Source organism: Sus scrofa, chromosome 2 (genome assembly GCF_000003025.6).
Source record: "Sus scrofa isolate TJ Tabasco breed Duroc chromosome 2, Sscrofa11.1, whole genome shotgun sequence".
Taxonomy (NCBI): domain Eukaryota; kingdom Metazoa; phylum Chordata; class Mammalia; order Artiodactyla; family Suidae; genus Sus; species Sus scrofa.
In genome coordinates, this window is record NC_010444.4 from 6,969,878 (window position 1) to 6,997,181 (window position 27,304).

Sequence of the window (27,304 nt, forward strand, 5' to 3'; positions counted from 1 at the left end):
TGCCTATTGAGCATGTACCACCCGAGAGGCCCACTGCCCTGGAGACATGTGTCCGTGGAGGATGTAAGTTACACACCAGGAAGAGCTTTAATCACATGAGGCAGGAAGGAGTTAATATCAATCGCATGAGCACAATGAGTTCTGGACGTTCCTGGAGCCAAGCAGGCGGGGGCTGTTCCAGGGACAACCAGGGGGTGGAAGTGGCACACTAACCCTGCACAGACACAGCATCTTCACGTGGACAGGAATGAACAGAGAGGTGTGAAGGAGGAGATTCGGGGATGGGAAAAGAAGACAGCGCTTCCTTCGGTCCCCGGGCGCCGTAAAGCCCGCTGGCTGCCGCTGGCCGGTCCTCTCCAGCAGCCCCAGCCCTGGTGTGGGCGGCTCCCTCTCCCGGGTTTGCAGAGCCACGGCAGTCCTCGCCCCGTCCTGCCCCCGTCAGCGTCAGGAGAAGCTGGACACCGGGAGAGGTGGTGCGGGCAAGTGCCAGGCTGTTGGCAGCTTAGATGGTTTCTCTGAGGGGAGAAACCCCCAGCTGCTGAAGAGAAATTTCTTCACCCTTCTCTTCTGCATCTTTCCCGGAAAGGCCCCCTTTGACTCTGTTGAAATGAAAAAGGCAAATGGGAAAATGGCATGAAAAGGGGCAGGAGGCGGCGAGGGCGGGTGTGTGAGCGTGGTCATCAAGAATGTGTTTGGGGAGGTCCCGTCGTGGCTCAGTGGTTAACGAATCCGACTAGGAACCATGAGGTTGCGGGTTCTGTCCCTGCCCTTGCTCAGTGGGTTAAGGATCCGGTGTTGCCGTGAGCTGTGGTGTAGGTTGCAGACACGGCTCAGATCCCCAGTTGCTGTGGCTCTGGCGTAGGCTGGTGGCTATGGCTCCGATTCGACCCCTAGCCTGGGAACTTCCAAATGCTGCGAGAGCTGCCCAAGAAATGGCAAAAAGACAAAAAAAAGAGTGTGTTTGTACCCAGTATAGGAGCTGTGTCTCCACAGTCCCAAAGTCCCCAAGGAGGGTGGAGTCACAGCGGCCCTTCCTCTAGTCCTCGCGGGGACCTCTGTGGCCATCCTCCCACTGTCCCTTCTGCTCCCTCCTGTTCCCTTCCTCAAGTCCATGGCCGGCAGAAGCTGGCCTGGCTGGTAAGAGCCAGATTGGAGAGGCTGCAGAGTTGCAGTGTCTCCCAATGAGGACCTGAGGCCAGACACACACCCAGGTCAACCCAGCTGGTGAGCAGGGTTGTGGGGTGGCCAGGCTCAGTTCAATCACGGCTGCTGGGCCAGCTCTCCTGTGGACCAGGGGCACCAGTGAAGGACGGGGCTCTGCCAGTGTCCTTCTTCCCCCACCCCAGGTAGAGGTCAGCCAGCCTGGGAGGTGTGCAGGGCGGCAGGGGGGGGGGGCGGTGTGTGTGTCACTGGCACGAGCCTCCCAGTGGCCCGAGGGCTGCCCCCAGGGCTTTCTGACCTTGACCTGATCCAATGCTGCTGCTTCCTCATTGAATCCTCTAGTCTCGGAAATTACTGTGTTCCCACCTCCTTCCCTTTGTGTCCTCCTCTAATGAAAAAAAGGATTGTTTGTTTATATATATATATATATATATTTTTTTTTTTTTTTTGGTCTTTTTGTCTTTGTTGTTGTTGTTGCTATTTCTTGGGCCGCTCCCGCGGCATATGGAGGTTCCCAGGCTAGGGGTCGAATCGGAGCTGTAGCCACCGGCCTACGCCAGAGCCACAGCAACGCAGGATCCAAGCCGTGTCTGCAACTATACCACAGCTCACGGCAACGCCGGATCGTTAACCCACGGAGCAAGGCCAGGGATTGAACCTGCAATCTCATGGTTCCTAGTCGGATTCATCAACCACTGAGCCGCGATGGGAACTCCTGTTTTTCTAATTAATCACCTTGGTTTTTGTTATCTTCTTGTTTGCACTCAACACAGCTTGCCAAGTTCTCCTGTTTGGGTTCAGCTGGTTCCATTTTTAGAACTTTCAATGTTCAAAATAGTTTTATCGCTACTTTTACCTTCCCTCCTCTGTCTCTAACCTATTTCAATGTTTAAGCCATTTTTTTGTGAGCGATCACGTCTTAACATGATCACAAACATTTTTTTTTCTCATTCTACCTGCCTACACTTCCGACCTTGGGTTCACTCCACTTTTTTTTTTTTTTTTTTTTTTTTTTTTTTGTTTTTTTGGTCTTTTGTCTTTTTAGGGCCGCACCTGTGGCATATGGACATTCCCAGACTATGGTCCAATCGGAGCTGCAGCTGCCAGCCAACACCACAGCCACGCCAGATCTGAGCCGAGTCTGAGACCTACACCACAGCTCACAGGAACCCCAGATCCTTAAGCCAGTGAGCAAGGCCAGGTATCCAACCTGTGTCCTCATGGATACGAGTCTGGTTCCTTACCACTGAGCCACAACAGGAACTCTGGAGAAAAATTTTAAATGTAAAGCAGCCAGAAAAAAAAATAAAACGTCACTCATACTTGGAAGCAACCGCTATCACCAATACAATACGTATTTTTCTCTCTTTCAAGCCTATTTTTTTTTTCTTTTTTGGCTGTACCCTTGGCATATGGAAGCTCCTGGGCCAGGAATCAATCGAATCTGAGTCCCAGCTGTCACCTACGCTGCAGCTGCGGCAGTGCCGGATCCATATCCCTCTCTTTCGAGTCTTTGTTTCTTGACATAATTAGGAAAATATCAAATGTAATTATAAATACTGTTTAGTAGCATAGTGTCAACATTCCCCATCCCACTAAAAGCTCTTCATCAACATTACTTTTTCTTTTTTTTTTTTTTTGTCTTTTTGCCTTTTCTAGGGCCGCTCCCAGAAATGGAGGTTCCCAGGCTAGGGGTCAAGTCAAAGCTGTAGCTGCTAGTTTGTGCCAGAGCCACAGCAACACCAGATCCTAGCCTTGTCTGTGCCCTACTCCACAGCTCAGGGCAACACCGGATCCTTAACCCACTGAGCAAGGCCAGGGATCGAACCCGCAACCTCATGTTCCTAGTTGGATTTGTTAACCACTCCGCCACGACGGGAACTCCATCGTCAACATTACTTTTAACTAAAGCACATGTACAGTGTGTCCTAATTTATTTACTTTGTTGCCTATTTGGAGACTTTACATTTTTTTTTCTGGTACCTTAAGCATGGTGATGAATATCCCTGTAAATAAACTTGGTTCAGGGGAGTTCCCGTTGTGGCGCAGTGGTTAACGAATCTGACTAGGAACCATGAGGTTGCGGGTTCGGTCCCTGCCCTTGCTCAGTGGGTTAACAATCCGGCGTTGCCGTGAGCTGTGGTGTAGGTTGCAGACGCGGCTCGGATCCCGCATTACTGTGGCTCTGGCGTAGGCTGGTGGCTACAGCTCCGATTCAACCCCTAGCCTGGGAACCTCCATATGCCGCGGGAGCGGCCCAAGAAATAGCAACAACAACAACAACAAAATAAAAAATAAAAAAAAATAAACTTGGTTCAGATTTCAGCTTTTTTTTTTTTTTTTTGTCTTTTTAGGGCCGCACTTGGAGCGTATGGAGGTTCCCAGGCTGGGGTCGAACTGGAGCTGTAGCTGCCAGCCTACACCACAGCTCACAGATCCTTGACGCACTGAGCAAGACCAGGGATTGAACCCGAGTCCTCATGGATGCTAATTGGATTCATTTCCACTCAGCTTACTTTTTTAGGGTAGAGTCCTGGAAATGCCATTGTTGCTTAGAAGAACGTGAAAAGTTTTCCAAGTCATGATCTGAAATACCAAAGAATCTTCCAGAAAGGTTGCAGGAATTTCCTCCCTGCTACCCACATAGCTAGCTCCTGCAGTGACTGTTATTTAGTTTGAAAAATTCTCCTCAGTGGATTATTTTTTTCGACCACACCCACAACATGCAGAAGTTCCCAGGCCAGGGATCCAACCTGAGCCACAGCACTGACAATGCCAGATCCTTAACCCACTGAGCCACCAGGGAACTCCCCTCAGTGGATATTTAAAACAGGACACCTCCTGGTTTTAACTGCATTTCTTTGAGTATGACCGAGGTGGGTACTTTTCCTCTGTTTACTTCCTATTGGCATTTCCTCCTTTGTGAAAGTTCTGTTCTTACATAAAAGGATTTTCTTGAACAGGGTTAGTCAACTTCTCCTTTGCTGTGTTGCTCCAACCAAGTATGGCATAAAGCCAGCTGGGTTGCAGTGGCTGACCTCAGGACCATACCAGGAATTCAGACCTTTTTGAAGAAACAGTATCTGGTCTTGTGATGAATGAAGGATCTGGGAATTTACATAGAAATAAATGATGTACAAATGGACTTTTGTTGGCCTGTGAAGTAAGTCTGGAGGAAGTCCAGTTTATCTGTACTTCAGGAACCGTGTTACGATTGTGTTACAGCTAATCCCTCTTGGCCTGCCGCCGTCTTGGGGTTGGGTAACTTGAATCTTGGAAACGGGCATTTTTTTTTTTTCTTGCTTTCTTAATCTTTAACATCCCAGGCCTGTGACTGGCGCTCATAATTATTTGATGAGATTAGAAATTGAGAAACATGAGATGGACTGAGGAGTTCTGAATTCTTATTGTTCAAATACCTGAAACTCCAATTGACTGTCTCATGGAGAGAAGCCGTCCCTTGCCTCCTCTTCCCCAACGTCACCCTTTTTTCCAACAAACCAACACACATTCAGTTGTTTCCATCTCATGTTCAGGTGGACAAGAATGGTCAAGAAGAACCTCTGACCCCTGAGCAGCTTTGAAAGCAGAACAACCCACATAACAATGAGCACCTCACTCCTAGATCTTGGCTCCTAAATACCATTCTCTACTAAAATGAACCAGGAGACTCGGAGAAATGACACCCACCATCAACCAAGATGAGGGTGAAATACACAAGCAGGTAATTCACAATGTGCGGTTGCCCTGATCAAGTCTGAACCTCCCCTTGGAGGCAGCCCCTACCAATAATGTTTACACAGTTTATCAAAAAGGATAGATTCATGGTCTGCCTCTGGTTTACCAGGTTACAGAACCTGGTCTGTTACCCGCTCTGTAACCTGTGCTTGGCTTCTCTGAGATGGAGATGCCTCATGTCCATCCTGCTGGCTTTGTGATGCAGGGGTGAGTCGCATCCTGGGAACTGCGGGGACCCTGGGAGGAGCACCTGGGTGCCCTGGGCCTTTCGGATGTTTGCCTGCATCGTGTCCTTTGTCTTTTGAAAGCCGTAAATGAACGCGCTTATTTCAGGCTTATTGTGCTTATTGTGAAGTCTTATTAGTTCTTCCAGTCATAAATCCGCGTGTAGCGGTTGGAGTCATGAAAGTCAAAGAGCAGAGGCCCTCCTCCAGCCTGAAAGTGATGCGACAATTAAATGCCACGTGAGATTCTAAACCGGATCCTCTTGCTCTGTAGGACATTGTTGGGGAAGACTGCCGAGCCTTGAATGAGGTCTGAGGATGAAATGGTAGTCGTAGAGCAACATTAACTTTCTGACTGTGATGGTTATGTTGTGCTTAGGTAGGAGAATACCCTTGTTTGGAGAAAATACGTATGAATGTATTTGCATTTTTTCTCTTTTTAGGGCTGCACCTACTGCATATGGAGGTTCCCAGGCTAGGGGTCGAATCAAAGCTACAGCTGCCACAGCAACTTGGGATTCAAGCCTCATCTGGAACCTCCACGCAGCTCATGGCAACGCCTCGGATCATTAACCCACCGAGCGAGGCCAGGGATCAAACCTGCATCCTCATGGATACTAGTCAGGTTCTTAACCCACTGAGCCACAACGGGAACTCTCACACGAATATATTTGAAAGAGATATCAACATATTTCTCCATATTTGCAGCAAAAAAAGTTTTGTCCAGCACCAGAAATTCTGTTAAGGTTGAGATTGTTCCAAATCACACACACACACAATTTAAAAAATAAACAATAAATAATCAATACAAAATATGCAACCACTTTGATGAGCTTAAGCGAGCTTCCTGTTTTTCAGCTTGTGTGAGCTCTTCCTCACCCTTGAGAGGAAGGGACTCCTTACAGCACCAGCTAGAACAGACCCAAACAGCTGCAAATTGTTGTAAGAATGGCTTGCTGTCAACTACTTCTACAACAAAAATTACTTTCAGTAAACGGTCTCCAAAATTCAATTGGTTCATATCCAGTTACAACATGTTGTAGTTTTATAATCGTTCCCGACAAGGTCAAGGAAACGATGTTACCCCTAAACTAGAATTTCATCTGGCATTACTTGGATTTTTCTATAGCCAGGGTAAGCAAAATCTGATTTTAAAAATGCCCAGGCCAAACCACTACAGTGGTTCTCTCTGTTGTATTTGGGGAAGACACGTCTCCAATTTTTTAAAAAATGTATTTGGGGCCCTCGGGCAACATCTCAGAGCAATTGCGAACAGGCTCTGGATTGAGTCATTGACACATACTTTTCCAGCCCCCAGAGCACCTGGACCTACATCTGTCTTGTGGGATGAGTGTAGGTTAAGAACAAAGGGAAAAGCATCCCAGACAGAGGGAACAGCCTCGGTGGTGGCCAGGTTGATCATGGGCAGGCGTGCAGGGTCAGACCCTGAGGGTTCTGTAAGATTTCTTTTTTTATCCTCAATGCACAAGAGAGCCAAGGAAAGGCTCTGATGAGAGGAATGGCCTGATTCTCCCTCCACGACAAGCCTTTCCCACCCGTGGTGAATAAAGAGGAGACGGTCTGAGGCTTCTGAAATTGTCCGGCCAAGAGATGGTGGTGGCTGGGAGGAGATGGTGCCATGAGGGTGAAGAGAGTGGGCAGATTCAAAATATATTTTGGAGGGACCATGGACCGGACTCGTCAAAGGAACATACCCTTGAGCTGAGTCCAGCCTCCGTCCATCACTCACGTTAGACACAAGAGGCTGATGGGAATCTTTGCTTCGTTTTAATTGTTTGGCCACCCCATGGCACATGGAATTCCCAGGCCAGGGATCAGATCTGAGCCGCAGTTGTAGCAACGCTGGATCCTTAAACCACAGTGCTGGGTCGGGGATGGAAGTTTCGTCCCAGCGCTCCTAAGATGCTGCCCATCCCGTTTGTGCCACAGTGGGAACTCCCATGGGGACTGTTTTTAAGAGACGCAAGCACAGCCCACCCACACAGGCCTCTGGGGACAGATGGGTTCAGCTGTGGGGTCAAGCTGGACCAGCTCTCCCCCAATCCCCGCCCCCACCCCACCAAGACGAAGGGTCTTCACTGAGCCCACGTTGCTGAAAAATGCTTTGAAAAGCCTTATCAGGTCCCCCTGGTGCTTGTTTTAGAATCATTGTCAAAGACACTGCTGTCTCCTTGCACAGGGACCTCCCCGAGGAGACCCATGAAAGAAAAGTCTTCCAGTCCTAGTTCCACAAAGGTTTACTTTCTCCGAGGAACTGGTATTCCTAGTCCTCTTTGGAAAAAAACCATTAACAAAATCTCCCTTTCTGTTGCTAGGATGCTGGGGGCAAAACCCCTGCCCACCAGGCAACCCACACGGGCCTGTCTTTGCTTCAAACTGTGGCCCCCCCAAAAAACCATCACCCCACTTCTCTGCCAGGTTTCGATTCAATGCATAGTTCTGCTTTTCCTGTTACACAGTTCATTCTTATTTTTGTTTCTCCATTCGCTGCGGCAAGCCGAGTCTCGGAGATGGAGGCGGGCAGGACGCTGGTGTCTCAGGAGGGGCTGTCACTGGCCCACAGTGTTTTAGCAGCAGCTGGAGGACACTCAGCCTGCAGCCTGTTTGCCCCCAACTCCCACCCACGGCCACGGTGCCCAGACGCCCCTTACCTCCTCTCCATCGCCTCGATGGTCTCCAGCAGGGGCAGGTTGCGCGTCTCAGCCAGAAAGCAGACGGCCAGCCCGGCCAGGATCGAGGTGGCCCCAAAGCCCATGGGTGGCAGGACAGCACTGAACTCCCCCAGCATGGTAACCAGGGGCGCCGCCAGGCCCCCGAGTCGGGCATTGACTGAGGCGAAGCCCATCCCCATCTGCCTGTTGGAGGAAAGTGGCCTGGTCAGCAGCGGTGGCCGGGACCCCCAGAAAGCAGGGAGTGCCAGGTCCTGGGTGGCAGGGGCAGAGCAGGGCAGAGAGAGGGTCCTGCTTCAGCAAGCCTGGCAGGCATCAACCTGGAGCCAGGGCTTCCTCCCACGCACCCACCTGATCTCCGTGGGGTACAGCTCTCCTGTGAACAGGTACACGCAGATGAAGGAGCTGGCCAGGCAGCCTTTGCCCAGTGCCGCCTGGGCCGTTCTCAGCATCTGCATATCTGGGGAGAGGGGGAGGCAGCGCTGGAGGGGAGCCCAGAGCCCGAAAGGGGAGCAGAGAGGCAGAGGGGGGCAGGAGGGGATGGGAAGGACTCAAGAGGAGTCGGGTGGGGGAGAGAGGCAGAGGGTGCGCCTCAAAGCCTGAAGAGGGAGGGGGGCAGTGCTGGGGGAGGGGGATACGGAGCCTGGAGGAGGATGGGACTTCGCCGGCTGGGACCCAGAAGCCCCACACTGCCCTTCTCTGACCTCTGCCTCCTTTCTCTCTTATTTCCATTTGTCCCCAAGGACGGCCGGCAGCCGGGACAAGGTGTGGAGTCAGGCCTGGGTTCACATCTCAGGTCTGACCCAGCTGGGTGTCGCCGGTCACTGTGACTTAAGCTGGCTGAGCCTCCCTAGCCTCATCACTAAAGGGGGAAAAAGGCCAGCACCTGCTTCATGGGCTCGTCGTAAAGTTGACGATAAGCCATGAGTGTAAAGTGCTCAGTGGCGTTGGAAGTTTGCTGCTCTCACTGTGCTGCTGGCTATCAACAGCAAACATTCAATGCCCACACCCAACGTCGGGGCAGTGGTTGGAGAAATTATGGCACATCCTCTGGATTTGGTGGCAGCTGTGGCTGCACCCTGGAGTCGGGTGGGGGTGGATTTTATAAAACACCTACACCTGGGTCCTGCCCCATCTCCATTATATCAAAGCCTCGGCAGTTCCCGCTGTGGCTCAGCAGAAGTGAATCTGACAAGCATCCATGAGTATGCAGGTTCGACCCCTGGCCTCACTCAGGGGGTTAAGGATCCGGCTTGTGGTGAGCTGTGGTGCAGCTTGCAGACGAGGCTCAGATCCCACTTTGCTGTGGCTGTGGTGTAGGCCAGTGGCTCATGGCTCCAATTTACCCCCTAGCCTGGGAACCTCCATATGCCATGGGTGTGGCCCTAAAAAGACAAAAAAAAAAACCCCAAAAAACAAAAGAGACTCTTAGGGTCAGACTCAAATTTAGGTATTTTTGTAAAGGTCCCAGGAGAGTCTAATGTGCAGCTAGAGTTGAAAAACACCAATCAGGTGAGATATTCAGTAGTAATAAAAAATTAGTATCATGAAATATTTATACTAACAGGGATAAGTAGATTTATGTTACCACATGTAGTGAAAAAGGATATGCTTTATGTATATGAATATCTGTACAAATATACACATAATCTTATTTATATCATATATATATCTCAATTATGTCAAGTATAAAACCTACAAATAGGAAAAAAGATTGGAAGAAAATATATCCAAATACCAATATAATTATCTATTTTACAGAGGAGGAACTGAAGCACAGAGAAATCAGACAACCTGCCCAAGGCTGTGGTGGCAGAACTGGGGTCACAGCTGGGCCCTCGGCTTAGCACATGCTCAGAGCTCTGGTGTACCATCCTGGCTTCTGGCTGTAATCACTGGACAATTAAAATTTTTTTTTAATTTTATTATTATTTTTTTTCTTCTTAGGGCTGCACCCATGGCACATTGAAGTTCCCAGACTATGGGTAGAATTGAAGCTGCAGCTGCTGGCCTGTGCCGCAGCCATGGCAACTCTGGATCTGTGTCGCCTCTGCCATCTATACCATGGCCTGTGACAATGCCCGATCCTTGACCCACTCTGCGAGGCCAGGGATCAAACCTCAAACTGTGAGGTTCTTTTTTTTTTTTTGTCTTTTTGCCTTTTCTAGGGCTGCTCCCACAGCATATGGAGGTTCCCAGGCTAGGGGTCTAATCCGAGCTGTAGCTGTTGGCCTACGCCAGAGCCACAGCAACGTGGGATCCAAGCTGTGTCTGCAACCTACACCACAGCTCACGGCAACGCCATATCCTTAACCCACTGAGCAAGGCCAAGGATCGAACCCACAACCTCATGGTTCCTAATCAGATTTGTTAACCACTGTGCCACGATGGGAACTTCTCAAATGGTCAGGTTCTTAACCCAAGGAGCCACAACGGGAACTCCTGGACAATTTTTAAATACTGAGGTTTGGGTTCCGCTCTTTGAGACTGATTGCACTGGCCCAGAGCCCACGGTTGCTGGGGATCGTCAAAGGTCTCCAGGCGGTGCTGATTACAGCCAGCTTTACAAACCACTGTTCCAGGGCCAGCCGGGTCAGGTTCAGACCCTAACTCCTCCGTGCTTAAGATGCTGCCTGGCCAGGCTCCAGGTGGACACACGCCAACCAGCCCTCTGCCTCTCCTGGGTCAGTCTAATTTCCCTGGCAAGACACTTAATGTTTTGAGGCCAAAGACCAAATCTTTTTTTTTTTTTTTTGCTCTTTAGGGCCACACCCACAGCATATGGAAATTCCTAGGCGAGGGGTCAAATTGGAGCTGTAGCCACCTGCCTACGCCAGAGCCACAGCAACGCAGGATCCGAGCCATGTCTGTGACCTACACCATAGCTCACAGAAAAGCCGGATCCTTACCCCACTGAACAAGGCCAGGGATCGAACTTGCGTCCTCACTGATCCTAGTCGGATTCGTTAACTGCTGAGCCACGAAGGGAACTCCAAGACTCATGTCCTTTATAGATGCTCCATCTTGACCCTGTTACTGGGTCCTAAATGCTTAATAAAAACTCTGCTAGTGGATTGTCATTTTCTTTCCAGATCCAGAAGCACCTCCCTGAGCTTTGTTTCATTGTTGTGCTTGTTGCCACCAGCCCCCACACCCCGGAAGCTCCCGGAACGTCATGGCAGAAGCGGATGGCTCACCTTCTGGGACAAACATGTTCCCGATCACCATAAGCCCGGCCAGGATGAGGAAGGAGGCCACGGTGGCCCGGCGGCCCACGTGAATCATGGTGGTGGTGGCCACCAGCATGGCCGGGACGTCTATCATCCCGAACAGGACCTGCACCAGGTACACGCTGAGCCCAAATTTCTGCAGGTCCATGGCCAGCCCGTAGTAAGCCAGGGAGTTGGAGAACCTGGGAGAGGCAGCAGAACGGTCCAGCTTCATCCCGGGGCTCACTGTTCTGCACCCAGGGGAGGGCGCCCAAGGATGGATGACGCCAGACTCCTCTCTCAGGGAGTTACACCCCCCTGACTTTGCAGGATACCCCCTCCTGGTCTCCAAAGGCTCTAACGTTGGCCCTGGAGCCTGGGACCTTCCACCCACATCCCTTTCCAACCACCTGCTCCCCTGAGTCCCTGGGCTCCGAGTGGGCGTTTCTTTCCTGGTCAGCACCGCTCTAACCGCTGCACCTCCAGCCTTCCGTGGCTGATCTGGGCATCATATCAAGAGTTGGAGGAAGTAAATGAGAACCTTCCAAGAGGCTCCTCCAGGGAGTTTCTGCTGTAGCTTAGCCTGTTAAGAATCTGACTAGTATCCATGAGGAGGTGGGTTTGATCCCTGGCCTTGCTCAGTGGGTTAAAGCTCCGGTGTTGCTGCCAGCTGCAGCAGAGGTCACAGATGTGGCTCGGATACAGCATTGCTGTGGCTGTGGTGTAGGCTAGCGGCTGCAGCTCTGATTCTACTCTGGCCTGGGAACTTCCATATGACTCGGGTGTGGCCTTAAAAAGAAAAAAAAAAAAAAGTCCCCCATAGAACATAGAACCCTCACTGTGTCTCCCAAAGGTCACTGAGAAATCTGCCCCTGAAAGTAGCTGCTTCTGGAGTTCCCATTGTGGCTCAATGGAAATGAACCCAACTAGTATCCACGAGGATGTGGGTTCGATCCCTGGCCCCACTAGTGGATTAAGGATCCAGCTTAGTGAGCTGTGGTGTAGGTCTCAGACACAGCTTGGATCTGGCATTTCTGTGGCTGTGGCTGCAGCTGCAGCTCCAATTCCACCCCTAGCCTGGGAACTTCCATTTGCTGCGCCTGCAGCCCCTCCACCCCAAAAGATATAAAGAGGGGAAGGAAGGAGGGAGGGGGGAAGGAAAGAGAGAAAGGACAGAAGGAAGGACAAAGAAAGAAAGAAAAAAGAAAGAAAGAAAATAGCTGCTTCTGCCAAGAGAGTTTATGGTCAAACTGACTGTAAAGGCCTGGAGTTCCCACACTTGGGATCTTCACAAATGTATTTATTTTATTTTATTTTATTTTATTTTATTTTATTTTATTTTATTTTATTTTATTTTATTTTATTTTATTTTATTTTATTTTATTTTTTTAGGGTCACGCCTGCAGTATATGAAGGTCCCCAGGTGAGGGGTTGAATTGGAGCTGCAGCCACTGACCTACATCACAGCCACAGCAATGCCAGATCTGAGCCTCGTCTGCAACCTACACCACAGCTCACGACAATGCTGGATCCTTAACCCACTGAGCAAGGGCAGGGATCGAACCTGCAATCTCATGGATACTAGTCGGATTCATTTCCAATGTGCCACAATGGGAACTCCCTATATCTCTTTCTTTCTCAAGCCAAAAAGGTCCCTTTTTCTTGTGTGCCCTAGTTTCTTTCCTTTTCCTTTTTTTTTTTTTTCTTTTTGTCTTTTTAGGGCTGCACCAGCGGCATATGGATGTTCCCAGGCTGGGGTTGAATTGGAGCTGCAGCCACTGGCCCACACCACAGCCACAGCAACGCCAAATCTGAGCTGCACAGCTCATGGCAACGCCAGATCCTTAACCCATTAAACGAGGCCAGGGATTGAACATGGACACTAGCTGGGTTTGTTACCACCGAGCCATGATGGGAACTCTGCCCTAGTTTCATCTCTAGGTGAGAATGACCTTTCAAGCTCAGGAAGAGAAAGCCCCACCCGTACTTAGTTATGTTAAACCGGTATAGTTCCCGTTAATCCAAAATGATACATTTCTCCTCATGGCTCCTGGGACCACTATGTCCTGCATCATTGGAGATAAAACACAGAAAAGTCCTGTCCAGGCCACGTGTACTGTCCATCAGCAGGAAGATGAGGCTCTGAAAACAAAGACAAAATTCCCACTTGCCTCCTAGTGCTCTTATCACTTATCACGAGACAGAGTTTTTTGCTGTTGCTGTTGGATATTATTGTTGTTATTGTTATTATTATTCTGGCTGTACCCATGGCAGGAGGAAGTTCCTGGGCCAGGGATCAAACCCACACCACAGCAGTGATAATGCTGGATCCTTTACCAGCTGAGCCACCAGGAAATTCCTATTATTTTTTTTCCTATCATTTTGGAATAAACTTATATTCATAAAAAAGCTGGAGTTACCCTATTGGTGCAGTGGTTAACAAACCCGACTAAGAACCATGAGGTTTCGGATTCAATCCCTGGCCTTGCTCCGTGGGTTAAGGATCTGACGTTGCCATAAGCTGTGGGGTAGGTTGTAGATACAGCTCAGATCCCTCGTAGCTGTGGCTGTGGTGTAGGCTGGCAGCTGTAGTTCTGATTTGACCGCTAGCCTGGGAACTTCCATATGCTAAAGATACTGCCCTAAAAAAAATCCAGGAAATTCCTGCCTCTTAACCAATACACTACACTGCCTATATGTTTCTGAATGGCTTGAAAAAAATTCATCATGAATACACAGTGTTTTGTAGTTTAAGAAAAAAGCCAGTAAAAAAAAAAAAAAAAAGTTTATGGAAGGCATTTAATAGGAGTCGCTTGTAGTTTGTGAAAGTTTGCCACTTCCTCTGTCTCCCAGGAGCCCTTTTTGACCTCCAGGAATATATGCCCCTACCTTATCCCAGAGACCCCTGTGGCGCTGGGAGCATAATTTTCTGGATGCTGTTGGTAGGTCCCAGTGTGGGAACCGAAACGCCCAGGGATGGGCTCCACCGATAACTCTCCCCCGCTGCTGGTAAGACCACCACCCCGATCCATCACTATGCTGCTAAAAAGGGGCCCTAGCTTACTCTTTCCAGAAGGATCTAAGAGGGGACTTTCAACCCTGGAAATCTGAATGCATGATTTGTTTCTTCCCAGGAGAAAGGGGACAATGACCAAAGGGGCTCGCTCGCTGGCCAATGAAAGCTGTCCCTTCCCTGGACTTGGGTTCTGAGGAGCTCCCAGGCTGCCTAGGAGCAGAACCACCCTGCAGGCCACATTGTTGGGGCAGTCCAGGGGACAATCCTACACCCCAAGGCACAGGGGACACAACCCCAACTCAAATCAGAGGTGACTCGTTACCTGGGAGCTTTCCCAGGGCCAGGTGTGGGCTTACATGTCTTAGTTTTTAATCCTCACAAGGACCCTAGGAGCAGGTGCCTAAGGAGGAAACTGAAGTACAAGAGGCTGGTTGACTGGCTCTCGGTCACCTGGGACATCTGGTCTACCTGAGCCCAGCTGGTTACCACTGAAGACAGTGCCAGGTCTGCTCCAGAGAGCAGGTCCTTCATAGCCTGCATTTCGTTCTTCCTTCCTCCCTTCCTCTCTTTCTTTCTCTCTCTTTCTTTCTTTCCTTTTTTGTCTTTTTAGGGCCACGCTAGCGGCATATGGCGGTTCACAGGCTAGAGGTCTAATTGGAACTGCAGCTGCTGGCCTAGGCTGCAGCCACAGCAATACCAGATCTGAGCCGCATCCTCGACCTACACCACAGCTCATGGCAACACCGGATCCTTAACCCACCGAGCAAGGCCAGGGATTGAACCTGCCTCTTCATGGGTGCTAGTCAGATTCCTTTCCACTGAGCCATGATGGGAACTCATAGCTTGCATTTCTTACTTCATAAATATCAACCCTATTATTTAAATGTCCATCACATCGGGTCAGGTGAAATTAAAATGGTTGCTTTTTTTTCCTTTTTATGGCTGTACCTGCAGCGTGCGGAAGTTCCCAGGCTAGGGATTGAAGGCCTATGCCACAGCCATAGCAACACAGGATCTGAGCTGCATCTGCAATCTATGCTGCAGCTTGCAGCAACACTGGATCCTTAACCCTCTGAGCGAGGCCAGGGATCAAACCCATATCCTCATAGAGACAACATCAGCTCCTTAACCCACCAAGCCACAGCGGGAACTCCTCGTCTTTTTTTTTTTTTTTTTTCGTCTTTTGTCTTTCTAGGGCTGCACCCGTGGCATATGGAGGTTCCCAGGCTAGGGGTCAAATTGGAGCTGAGGCTGCCAGCCTACACCACAGCCACAGCAACTCGGGATCTGAACCACATCAGCAACCTACACCGTAGCTCATGGCAAAGCCGATCCTTAACCCACTGAGCAAGGGCAGGGATAGAACCCGCAACTTCATGGTTCCTAGTCGGATTCATTAACCACTGATTTATTTTTTTAAATCAGCCTCTTACTTTAGGATATGCCAGCTTCCAATCTAAGAGGTAAGGGTTGCCTTTGTATTTTTATCCATTTCCCACCTTTATGCAGTTAGGAATTCCTTCCTGCTCATCTGGCAAACTCTAATAACCATCTTAAAAACCACCTAAATGCTGTCTCCCAATGATGCCCTCGGCAGCCCCAGCTGGCTGGAAGAAAGGCTACTGGGACCCTTTCATACCTCATGGAATTACCGTTTCCCTCTCTGCCCTCTTCTGGACACACAAGTGTTTTTCCAAAGTGAAACGCTTCCCAGAATCCCTTGGAGAGCACCCAGGGCATAGCAGGATGGGACAAGGTGCATTTTAGAAATGATGCCTCAGTGATTCCAAAGGTGTCCCCACCCAGATGAGACCCACTTCCCAGATGTGGGGTCCCCAAATCAGCATGGATGTCTCATGCATGACCATACCTCAGCACCCAGCAGGGGACCAGAGGACCCTGGATGCTCAGAAAGCACTGGAGAAAGGGCGGGGAATGGGACTAAAATCACAAGGCCCAGAGTCCTGTTGTGGCTCAGCAGAAATGAATCCATGAGGATGCAGGTTTAGTCCCTGGCCTTGGTCAGTAGGTTAAGGGTCCGGTGTTGCCATGAGCTTGGGTGTAGGTCACAGATGAAGCTTGGATCTGGTGTTGCTGTGGCTGTGGTGTAGCCCGGCAGCTACAGTTCTGATTCTACCCCTAGCCTGGGAACTGCCATATGCCGTGGGTGCAGCCCTAAAAAGACACACACACACAAAATTCACAAGGCTCTTCAGCTCATTGCAGTAGGTATACGAGTTTGTCAGAGGGGTTGGTGGGAATGTGTATTGGTTCAACCACTGTGAAAAAGAGGGTGGCAGTTCCTCAGAGAACTGAATAGAGAAGTACCATACGATCCAGCAATCCCACTCCCAGGTATATATCTGGACAAAACTGCAATTCACGGCTTTCCCATTGTGGCTCATTGGTAACCAACCTGACTAGTATCCATGAGGATTCAGGTTGGATCCCTGGCCTTGCTCAGTGGGTTAAGGATCCGGCATAGCTGTGAGCTATGGTGTAGGTCGCAGCCGCGGCTCAGATCCCACGTTGCTCTGGCTGTGGCGTAGGCTGGCAACTGCGGCTCCGATTTGACCCCTGGCTTGGGAACCTCCATATGCCATGGGCGCGGCCCTCAAAAGACAAAATAAATAAAATATGGCACAAATGAATCTATCTACAAAACAGAAACACTCACAGACATAGAGAACAGACCTTTGGTTGCCACGGGGGAGGGCGGAGGGAGGAGGATGGACTGGGAGTTGGGGGTTAGTAGGTGCAAACTATTACATTTAGAGTGGACCAGCAATGAGATCCTCCTGTTTAGCACAAGGGACTATATCCAGTCTGTTGAGATAAAATATGATGGAAGATAATAGAGAAAGAACTTATGTATTTGTAGGTCTGGGTCACTCGGCTATACAGCAGAGACTGGCACAACATTGCAAATCGACTATAATTTTCTTTTTCTTTTTTTTTTTTTTTTTTTTTGTCTTTTTCTAGGGCCACTTCCTGCTGCACACGGAGGTTCCCAGGCTAGGGGTCGAATCGGAGCTGTAGCCACCAGCCTATGCCAGGGCCTCAGCAACGCGGGATCTGAGCCACGTCTGTGACCTACACCGCAGCTCATGGCAACGACGGAGGCTTAATCCACTGAGAAAGGCCAGGGATCGAACCTGCAACCTCACGGTTCCTAGTCGGATTCGCTAACCACTGTGCCACGACGGGACCTCCTATTTATTTATTTATTTATTTTTTTTTTTAAAGGAGTTTGTCAGTGGGGACAAAGGTGTGTCCTTGCCTCAAGTCAAAGTCATGGGCATGAACCAATCACCTACCACACCACCATGAGACAGCATGTGACCTTACGGATGGCCGGGGTTCGGAAGAGGTCCAAGACCGAGCTGGAGGTGCGAACACTGGCAAACTCACTCTGGATGTAGGCGCTCACCACCTGGGCAAGGAAAGTTTGATCAGCAGAAGGGCGGGGTCTGGGATCCCCTTCCCTGCGGGGTATTCCTTCATTGTGGAGAGCAGGGCCAAGGTCCAAGTCCCCGGCCGGATGCTTGACCAGGCTCCTCCCCATCCTAGGATTGAAGCCACTCGCTAGGCCGTCTCCAGGGCTTTGAGATGAAGCGGAGGCTCCAATGTGCGTCCCAAGGCTCCTGGGCTGCCCACTGATTCGGCTGAAATAAGCACCCGTGCTTCCCCTCCTGGCATTGCAAGACCGGCTGCACAAGGGGTTAAGAGCACGGGTTCCAACTGGCTCTGCCACTTCCTGCTGCGCGTTCTTAGGCAAACTACCTGCGTTACTGTTTCCCTGTCTGTCCCCTTCTGGATCCACAGTGTCGGGTAACTTGATAACCCAGACCTCAGTTTCCTTATGCGTAAAAGTGAGGCACTAAATGAGATTGTGTTCTTAAAGCCCTTAGCAAAACAGGTGGCAACTACCTTACTATAAGTGGTATTTATAATAAAGGAGCCTTTTTTTATTGATTCTTTGATAATGTCTTTGAATTTTTTTTTTTTTTTTTCTTTTTGCTTCTTAGGGCCACACCCGAGGTATATGGAGGTTCCCCGGCTAGGGGTCAAATCAGAGCTGTAGCCACCGGCCTACGCCACAGCCACAGCCACGCCAGGTCTGAGCCTCATCTGTGCCCGACACCACAGCTCAGGGCAATGCAGGATCCTTAACCCACTGAGCAAGGCCAGGGGTCGAGCCCGCAACGTCATGGTTCCTCATCAGATTCATTTCCACGGCACCATAGCAGGAACTCCTGAGTTTTATTTTATTACCTTATTTAAATTTGGGCTGAATGTGAAAGGGTTATCTCCCCATTGCACAGACTGATAGACTGATGAACCAAGTGGTTAAATTATTTACCCCAGATCACACATTCAGTAGATAAGCCTCTTTGCTGCACTGGGACTCTTCTTGCTCTGTTTATTCTCAGCCTGTTTGCCTGGATGGTGGGTGAGTCCCAGGAAGCCACCAAATCCTATGACAAGACTGGAAACCACTCCTCCCCTTCCGCCCACTGGACCCGCCTACCTCCTCGGTCAGCCTTTCTCCTTCCTCCTGTCTCCCATTCATTGCAGCCACCTTCCGCAGGTTCTGCAGAGCCAGCTGGGACTTCCCGTGAAGGAGGAGCCACCGGGATGACTCTGGTAGCCACCTGGGACCAAGAGAAGGATGAGGAGTGACCCAGGGCTGGGCGGAGCTCATGTCGCCCCCGCAAACCCAAGTAGACCTGCGCTCATCATTCAGACCCCAGGAAAGGTGAAGCCTCCTGCTGGTGGTAGAATCACAAAGACTGGGGGATACGAGGCTTCCCTTCCATGCCACACATCAGTTAGGGAATCTCTGGAGGGTCCTTAGAGACGACATAGGACTTCAGATTTCCACAGATCTGTTTTTGTTTTTTGTGTTGTCTTTTTAGGCTCTGCAGCCTATGGAGGTTCCCAGGCTAGGGGTCGAATCAGAGCTACAGCTGCTGGCCTCCACCACAGCCACAGCAATGTGGGATCTGAGCAGCGTCAGCAACCTACACCACAGCTCACAGCCAGATCCTTAACCCACTGAGCAAGGCCAGGGATCGAACCCGCGTCCTCATGGACACCAGTCCAGTTGTTAACTCACTGAGCCACAATGGGAACTCCTCCAGAGATCTGGTTTTGAACCTGGTTCTCACTCCTGTGTGTGGCCTTGAGTAAGTCATGGACCCTTTCCGGGCAGTCTCCCAGCTCCCCTCCTATGATATGCTCTGGATTTGGGAGGGTTGGGGGGCCGTACTCTCTCATGTGGATTTTACCAGTCCAGGGGTCAAACCCACACCAAAGCAGTCACAGTGCTGGATCTTTAACCCACTGATCCACTGGGGAACTCTGATTCCAGGGTTTTGTGAGCTGCAAAGGAGCTGATGGAGGCAGAGCCCTAGGTAGGTTCTGGAGGCCCCACTAATGCAAGGAGCTTCCCCACAGCCATGCTTTGTCCTCGTGAGCCCGGGACCCCCCGTGAGCACAACCCCCTTTGTGTCCCCACCACATCCAGCAAGCCCCAGTCACTGTGCACCCTGAGCCTCCCCTAGGAGGCAGCACAGGTGTGCCCTCCCCGACCCCGCTCTGCGCAGGACATACCAAGAGTAGAGGAAAAAGATGAGGAAAGGAGCAGAGACAGCAAACTGCAGCCACCGCCAGGGGCGGATCAGGTACGCCACTCCGGCCAGGATGAGCTGACCCAAGGTGAAGGCGTACCCCAGCAAGACCCCCGCCACGGTCCGGCCCCGCGTGGGCATCCACTCCACGACTGCGGAGAAAGCACAACAGGCTTGGTGAGACTCATCACACACACGGCTAATGAATTCACCTTGTCCCTTTATAATGATGCTGTGGCCCCTGGAAATCGTTCTAGAGACCCCAGTGCAAAGGCATCCTGACCTCAGCCCTTACACTCAGGTGAACTCCTGGCGGACCAAAAAACTAAATCTAAAAACCACCGTAGGAGTTCCCGTTGTGGCTCAGCGGGTTCAGAACCCGACTAGTATCCATGAGGATGCAGGTTCAATCCCTGGACTCACTCAGTGGGCTAAGGATCTGGTGTTGCCGAAAGCGGCAGTGTAGATCACAGATTTTGGCTCCTATCTGGCGTTGCTGTGGCTGTGCCGTAGATCGGCAGCTTCAGGTCCAATTTGACCCCCAGCCTGGGAACTTCCATATGCCACAGAGGTGGCCCTAAAAAGACAAAAAAAAACAAATAAATTTAAAAATGAGGAGTCCCTGCCTTGGCGCAGCGGGTTGAGGATACGTTGTTGTCTCTGCAGTGGCTCGGGTTGCTGCTGAGGCGCGGGTTTGATCCCTGGCCTGGGAACTTCCATATGCCGAGGGTGCAGCCAAAAAATAAAAATAAAAAAAATTTAAAAAATTAAAACCACAGTATTAGAAGAAATTGGTGAGGAGTTCTCTGGTGGTCTGTTAATGATCCAGTGTTGTCACTGCTGTGGTGTAGGTTTGATCCTTGGCCCGGGGAAATTCTGCATGCCGTGGGTACGGCCAGAGAAAGAAAAAAAAAGAAACACTCATTGTAGATTTTTCTTTTTTCAATCATAGAGTGAAGAAAAGCTTTTCCAAGAATGGCACAAACACAGAAGCAATACAAGGAAAAGACCAGCAATCTTGACCTCATAAAAATAAGAAGTGTTTGCATTAAAAACCCTACCATATGCAGAGTCATAACATCAGCAAAAAAAAAGACAAAGAAAAAATTGCAACTCAAATAATAAAGGTGAATTTCCTTAATATTGGAAGAATTTTTTTTTAATTAAAAATTTTTTTAATTTTCTGCCTTTTTCTAGGGCTGCAATGGCGGCATGTGGAGGTTCTCAGGCTAGGGATCTAATTGGAGCTATAGCTGCCGGCCTATGCCACAGCCACAGCCACAGCAACGCGGGATCCAAGCCGCGTCTCCGACCTGCATCACAGCTCACGGCAATGCCTGATCCTTAACCCACTGAGTGGTGCCAGGGATGGAACCCACAACCTCATGGTTCTTAGGCGGATTCATTAACCACTGCGCCACAACGGGAACTCCCTGGAAGAATTCTTAAAAATTGGTAGCAAAATGGAGTTCCCATAGTGGCTCAGCAGAATTGAATCCAATGAGGAACCATGAGGTTGTGGGTTCCATCCCTGGGTTTGCCCAGTGGGTTACGGATTCAGAGTTGCCATGAGCTGCGGTGTGATTTGCTGATGCAGCTCAGATCTGGAGTTGCTATGGCTGTGGTGTAGGCCGGCAGCTGTAGCTCCGATTAGACCCCTAGCCTAGGAGCCCCCATATGCCTTGGGTATGGCCCTAAAAAGCAAAAAAAAAAAAAAAAAAATTGGTAGCAAAATAACCAATAAACCAAAAGAAAAATGGGCAAAGGATGTGAACAGCTGGTAGAAAAGGGAATATGATGGCTCTTAACGACATGATTTTTTTGCAGATGGCAAAACTTGGAAATAATCTAAACGTCTGTCCACGGAGCACTGGTTAAATAAAGCGGGGCACATGCTTACGAAGCAAACCAGTTTAACGGAAGAAGGTGCTTCTTTCCAGTGAGCAGCTCACAGCTCCAGATCCTTAACCCACTGAGCGGGGCCAGGGATCGAACCCGAATCCTCATGGATACTAGTTCAGTTCGTAACCTATTGAGCCACGTCGGGAACTCCCAAAGCCAATATCTTTAATGCCCACCATGCCCAAGGGTCTGCCCCCTGTTGTTTTGACCTGAGTGTCACCCAGCCCAGCTTTGCTCCAGCGACAAGGACCTCCTTGCACTTGGGCCCATTAGACACCCCCTCCCCCCTCCCCCTCTTCCAGCTTCGGCTCAAAGTGACCTCTTCTCAGCCAGGCCTGTCCCTGAGCCCACAACACTGCAGACTCTCCCCGGCTCCCCCTTCCCGGGGCCTCTCTCATTCCCTTTCTGGCCTTTACTTTTCCTCTGCAGCTCTTATCGCTTCCGACACCCTCCACAGCTCACTTGTTTGTGTGGTTTGTCTGTCTTCCCACAAAAGAATAGACTTCACGGAGCGGGATCTGCTTTGTTACCTGCACCTAGTAGTGTGTGTGTGTATGGGCTTGTGTGTGTGTGCGGGTATGTGTGTGTACAGGTGTGTGTGTATGTGTAGGGTGTGTGTATGTGTACGGGTGTGTGTATGTATAGGTGCGTGTGTGTGTGTGTGTGGATGGGGTGTGTGTGTGTGTGTGTGTGTGTGTGGATGGGTGTGTGTTATAGAGGTGATTTCAGCAGGAGATGGACCTTGGATGGACGTTCCTGCCTTCAGATTCCACAAGCTGTGGCCAGACGCCCACCCCAAAGAATGAGGTGGGTGGGCCATGAGCCCCCTCGATGTCCTGACATGGGGAGGGAGGCGTCCAAGTGCGGCCTGGTGCATATTCCAATTCTCTGAGCCCAAGGCTCCCCCCACCCTGGGGTGAAAGATCCACCTTGTTTTTGGCAGCAGAATCTGATCCCTCAGATCTGCCCTGAAGCCTAGAGGAGACCTCAGCAGCAAAGCACACAATTAGAGGGGCACACAGACAGGTGGCGCTCCTGAGTCCAGGGTGGGCTTCCCCGGCCCGTGGTACTCTCTGCCAGAGCCATCTGGGAGCTGCCTGGAACCAGCCTGGGGTGACGACTGACCCTGTCACTGTGGGGGTGGGGACATTCCCCCTGGCACCCAGAAGCCCGGGTCTCCACCGTGGCACGAAGGAGTCACCACCTTTGCATCCCCGGGAGACCCCGCCCCTATTGGAGCCACATCCTCTCAGGCCTGGTTACCGCCCTGAGGACAACTGAGTCTCACCCCGCTTCTGTGTTCCCATACTGGGTCCTGCACTGAGCCTGGCACACAGTAGGTCCTTATAAGTGGTTATTGCTGAGTTACACGCAGGAGACGAACCCCCCCTCTCAGCTTGCAGATGGGCAAATCACAACCTGGGGTCCATGGGTCACTGCTGGCAGGGCCACTGCCGAGGATCCTGGTCACCTGAGAACCCTGGTAGGAGGCTCTGAGTTGAGGTCATCGGCTGAGAATCCCAACACAGTGAAACAGGAAAGACCTATCGCGATGAGGCTGCCCTCCCCTCTTCCGAGAGCCCCCTCCCCGCCAAGGCGCTCCTTGGCCGGACTCACCCAGAGAGAGGGAGTTTAGGATGATGCCTGAGAAGGTCATGCCCATCAGGAACCGGAAGACGCAGTAGGCACCGAAGGAGCCGAAGTACGCCGTGGCCGCCCCCGAAACTGCCAGCTGCAGGTAGGACCAGACCAGGGGGGCCTTGCGGCCCAGCCTGAGCCCAGCCATGGGCACAGGGTTAGGGTCCTGGGGTGGCAGCAGCATCCCCCAGGGGGTCGTGGAGGAAGGGTAGGAGGAAGCTACCCCCGCCCCCCACGTTTGAAAGCTGCTCTTCTGTAATAGAAGCGCACTGGCTGAGACCCAGGCACTGGCAGAACCAGGAAGCAAGAAGCATGGAGTGGAGGAAGTGTGAGGATGAAGAGATGTGTTTCTTCCTGCGTTCTTTTTAATTTTGTTCTTTTTAGGGCTGCACCTGCAGTGTATGGAAGTTCCCAGGCTAGGAGTCGAATCAGAGCTGCAGCTCCCGGCCTATACCACAACTACAGCAATGCCAGATCCAAGCCACATCTACCACCTACACCACAGCTCATGGCAATGATGGATCCTGAACCCACTGAGCGAGGCCAGGGATTGAACCCGTGTCCTTATGTATACTAGTCGGGTCATTACCCCTGAGCCACAACAGGAACTCCTTATCCTGCATTCCTTCACTCAAGGAGTGTTTCTGGTGCCCTCCCAAGACCCTAAAGTCCTAGGCTTGGGGAAAAGCAGAGATTCTGCAAAGACACTGAGGCAGGTGCAGTGTCTCATGAGAAGGACGGGCCCTGAGCCAGATTCTGGTGGAAATGAGGCCTCAAACCAGAACTCACAGGGGGGAGCCCTCGGTGGGGGTGGGGGGCCCAGATGGATTGAGCAGGACCCCAGGGTCAAGTCTTCATTGAACTGGTCATGTTGGGGAGGCGAGAGTGGGGCGGGGGCTGTTACACCTCAGAGGGGTCCGGGGCCAGGAAAGCAGGGCCAGAGCACTGAGCCATTTGTGAGACTAGATGTCCAGAGCCGGAGCCCCAGCTTGGCCAGGCGGGCAGCACGTCCTGTCCCCACACCCCGCGATATACCCAGTCCTTCCTTCCTTCTGTTACACGGATGTCCACTGACCACCTCCAAGTGTCAGGCCTGAGCTGGAGGCTGGTGACAAACCAGACACTGTGGATAAGAAAGGCTGGATGTGTCATAACATGGGGTGACCGGGGCTGTGATAGGATCTGGGTCTGCCGTCCGAGAGGGACCCCCAGAACTGAACAGTGAGAGGAGGGGCTGCGGGGAGGGGAGAGAGAAGGGAAGAAAGGGAAAAGACGACAGAGGGTCGAGGGGGCCGGGGAGCCGACTCCTCAGGCTGGTGTGAGATGCGTTCCCCCCGCGTCTCGCCATCCTCATGGGCCTGGGAGCTGTGGCTCATCCACAGTGGGATGCAGCCTGGATGTGGGCAGGTGACAGGTACAGAATCATGTGTACCAGTCATTTTATACAAATATGCCAGCATTTGTATAGCAAAGGTGGGGCAGAGCATATACACACATTTGCTTGGATTGTATAAAATCATAAAGTCTCTCTGTAAGATACATAGAAACCAGGCTGCTTCCAGAAATTACTGGAGTGAGAGACGGGGAACGCTTCCTGCACATTTTCTTGTACCTTCCAGAATTTTTATTTATTTATTTATTTTTTTTTAGCGCTGCACCTGCTGCATATGGAGGTTCCCAGGCTAGGGGTCGAATCAGAGCTGCATTTGCTGGCCTAGGCCACAGCCAAAGCAACGCCAGATCGGAGCCGTGGCTGTGACCTTCACCACAGCTTGCGGCAACACCAGATCCTTAACCCAATGAATGAAGCTAGGGATCAAACCCGCATCCTTGTGGATACAAGTCGGGTTCGTAACCCACTGTGCCACAATGGGGACTCCCTTCTGGAATTTTGAACCCTGTGAACGTATCATATGTATTATCTCTTTTTAAAATACATGGATACACTTTAATAAAGAAAAATTAAGAAGCTCAGGAGACTGGGACCCTCACCCCCGAAGGCTCACCTGTCCGCAAGGCTGCCAAACACAGCAGCGCCCACCAGCACCCCGGTCATGTAGATGGACTGAGCCAGGTCGCGGAGGGTGCGGGCCTCGCACACCAGATCCCACTGCAGGGGTGGGAGGGATGCTCCAGTCTTGACCTCTGGCGGCAGCACCCACCCCCACCCCAGACCACCCCAACACCCCGGCCCCCTCTCACCTCCGTCACAATGGTGGATGGGAAAACGCTGCGGTCGTAGACCCAGCCGTCGTGGCAGCCCTCCGTGGCCGCCCCGTGGACAGAGGCGTTGGGGCTCAGAAGTGCCCACTGAGGCTTTGTGAAGCGCCGGCACGGCTCGGGGGCCCCAAGCCGGTCCAGGGGTACCGTGGCCCTCAGCCAGGCCCCTGAGTCATTGTCGGTGGCCACCGTGTGGTTGGCGGGACTTTGGCAGTGGTGGCGGGGCACGGCGGCCGTGAAGTTTTGCAGGAAGTTGTGGCAGGCCAGCAGGCAGCAGGGCAGCAGCAGCAGGGCAGTGTAGACCAGCTGGAAGCGACCCACGCCACCCAGGGCGTCCAGCAGGTCTGTGAAGGCCATGGCCACGGACCTGACCGGAGGCTCAGCCTGCAGAGCCTTATGTAAAGGGGCTGGGACGGGGCCCTGGGAGGTGGAGGATCAGGCCGGGGTTAGGACCGCAGACGCCCCGTGTCTGAGTCCGGCAACTCAGAGGGGTCCGGTTACACCTCGCAGGTGGCCTCGGGCGTCCCCATGCCTGCAGGGCGTCCCCTCCTGCCAGGCGCTTTCTCCTGCCTTCTCTCACTCTCACCTCCCAGGGGTCCCAGAGGGCCACCCCGAAGCCCCCTGCCCATGGCCCTCTCGGCGGGGACCCCAGCGCCATCTCATCCTCCCAGCTTCTCTGGAGGCCACAGTGAGGAACTCCAAGAGGCCACCTCCAGCTTGCCTGTCACTGGGCTCCACCGAGGCCAGAGTCTTAAATACTTGGTCACCTGTGGCGGGGGACCAGCAATTATAGCTCCTTGCCTCTCCCCACACTTCCCAGGAAGTTGGGGGCCCGCACAGGAGACACTTGGGAAAAAGTCCTTAAAAAAGGACCAAACAGGAGTTCCCGCCATGGTGCAGCGGAAAATGAATCCAACTAGGAACCATGAGATTGCGGGTTCGATCCCTGGCCTTGCTCAGTGGGTTAAGGATCCGGCGTTGCCATGAGCTGTGGTGCAGGTTGCAGATGCAGCTCAGATCCCGAGTTGCTGTGGCTGTGGTGGAGGCCGGCAGCTACAGCTCCGATTTGACCCCTAGCCTGGGAACCTCCATATGCTGTGGGTGCGGCCCTCAGAAGACCAAAAAAAAAAGGCCCAAATATATAGCTCTGGGGACTATATCTAGTCACTTAGGATGGAGCATAATGTGTGAAAAAAAGAATGTATACGTGTATGTGTGACTGGGTCACTTGCTGGACAGTAGAAAAAGGACAGAACACAGTAAACCAGCTATGATGGAAAAAATAAAAATCACTAAATTCCAAAAAAAAAAAATAAAGGCCCAAATAGGGCAACCACCGCCACCTGCACTCAGGCGGGGGGCCTGTGGGGAGTTGGGGTGTCTGCTCATCCAGACCCACAGTGTTCCCGCCCTCGCATCAGATAACCCAGTACAGAGAACTGGGCGGGTGGGGCCCCGTGCACCTGCCCCCTTCTCTGCCACCCCCATCCCCCAGTCCCTCTCACAAACCAGCCCAGGCTCCCCCGGAAGCGAGGGGCCACTCCCCTTACTGAGGAGGCTGCTGAGGGCCAGTAGGACCTGGCCCAGGGACTCCCAGAGACAGAAGGCAGGCTCAGGACTGCCTGAGGCTCTGCGCTTCTAGCTGTCAAGGGCGGCCCTCACCTGGGCTCCAACAGCCTTTGCCCTGCAGATGCTGCCCCAGGTTGTGGCTCACCCCTCCCCGCACTGTCCCACCCCCACCTCTACCCCCACCTCAACCTACTCTTATCTCTGGTAAGAACAGCTGGGACCCCAAGGGCCTGGAGCAGCTTACATAAGCTGCAGGTGCCTGGGTCACAGGGGCAACTCCCCTCCCCACCCCAGAAGACTTAAA

General features: G+C 51.7%; 1 protein-coding gene across 1 annotated transcript; it reads right to left on the reverse strand.

Moving 5' to 3' along the window:
• Positions 1–26,362, reverse strand: SLC22A20 (solute carrier family 22 member 20). Its single transcript, XM_003122540.3, has 10 exons — positions 25,414–26,362; positions 25,218–25,321; positions 23,191–23,345; positions 19,655–19,823; positions 18,570–18,693; positions 17,356–17,471; positions 11,011–11,225; positions 8,165–8,273; positions 7,796–7,999; positions 1–599 (listed from the first exon to the last, which is right to left on the reverse strand). The coding sequence occupies exons 1-10, from the start codon at positions 25,786–25,788 to the stop codon at positions 503–505; spliced, it is 1,668 nt and encodes a 555-aa protein (XP_003122588.1). The 5' UTR covers positions 25,789–26,362; the 3' UTR covers positions 1–502.

What these genes read in the sequence shown, in the direction of transcription:
- SLC22A20 (XM_003122540.3), bottom strand. Translation starts at nt 25,788, where the DNA reads ATGGCCTTCACAGACCTGCTGGACGCCCTGGGTGGCGTGGGTCGCTTC. An exon ending in GAGAAAGGCTGACCGAGGAG is followed by an intron (nt 17,472 to 18,569) that starts GTAGGCGGGTCC and finishes TTCCTTGCCCAG; the next exon opens with GTGGTGAGCGCCTACATCCA. An exon ending in GAACATGTTTGTCCCAGAAG is followed by an intron (nt 8,274 to 11,010) that starts GTGAGCCATCCG and finishes CCCTCTCCCCAG; the next exon opens with ATATGCAGATGCTGAGAACG.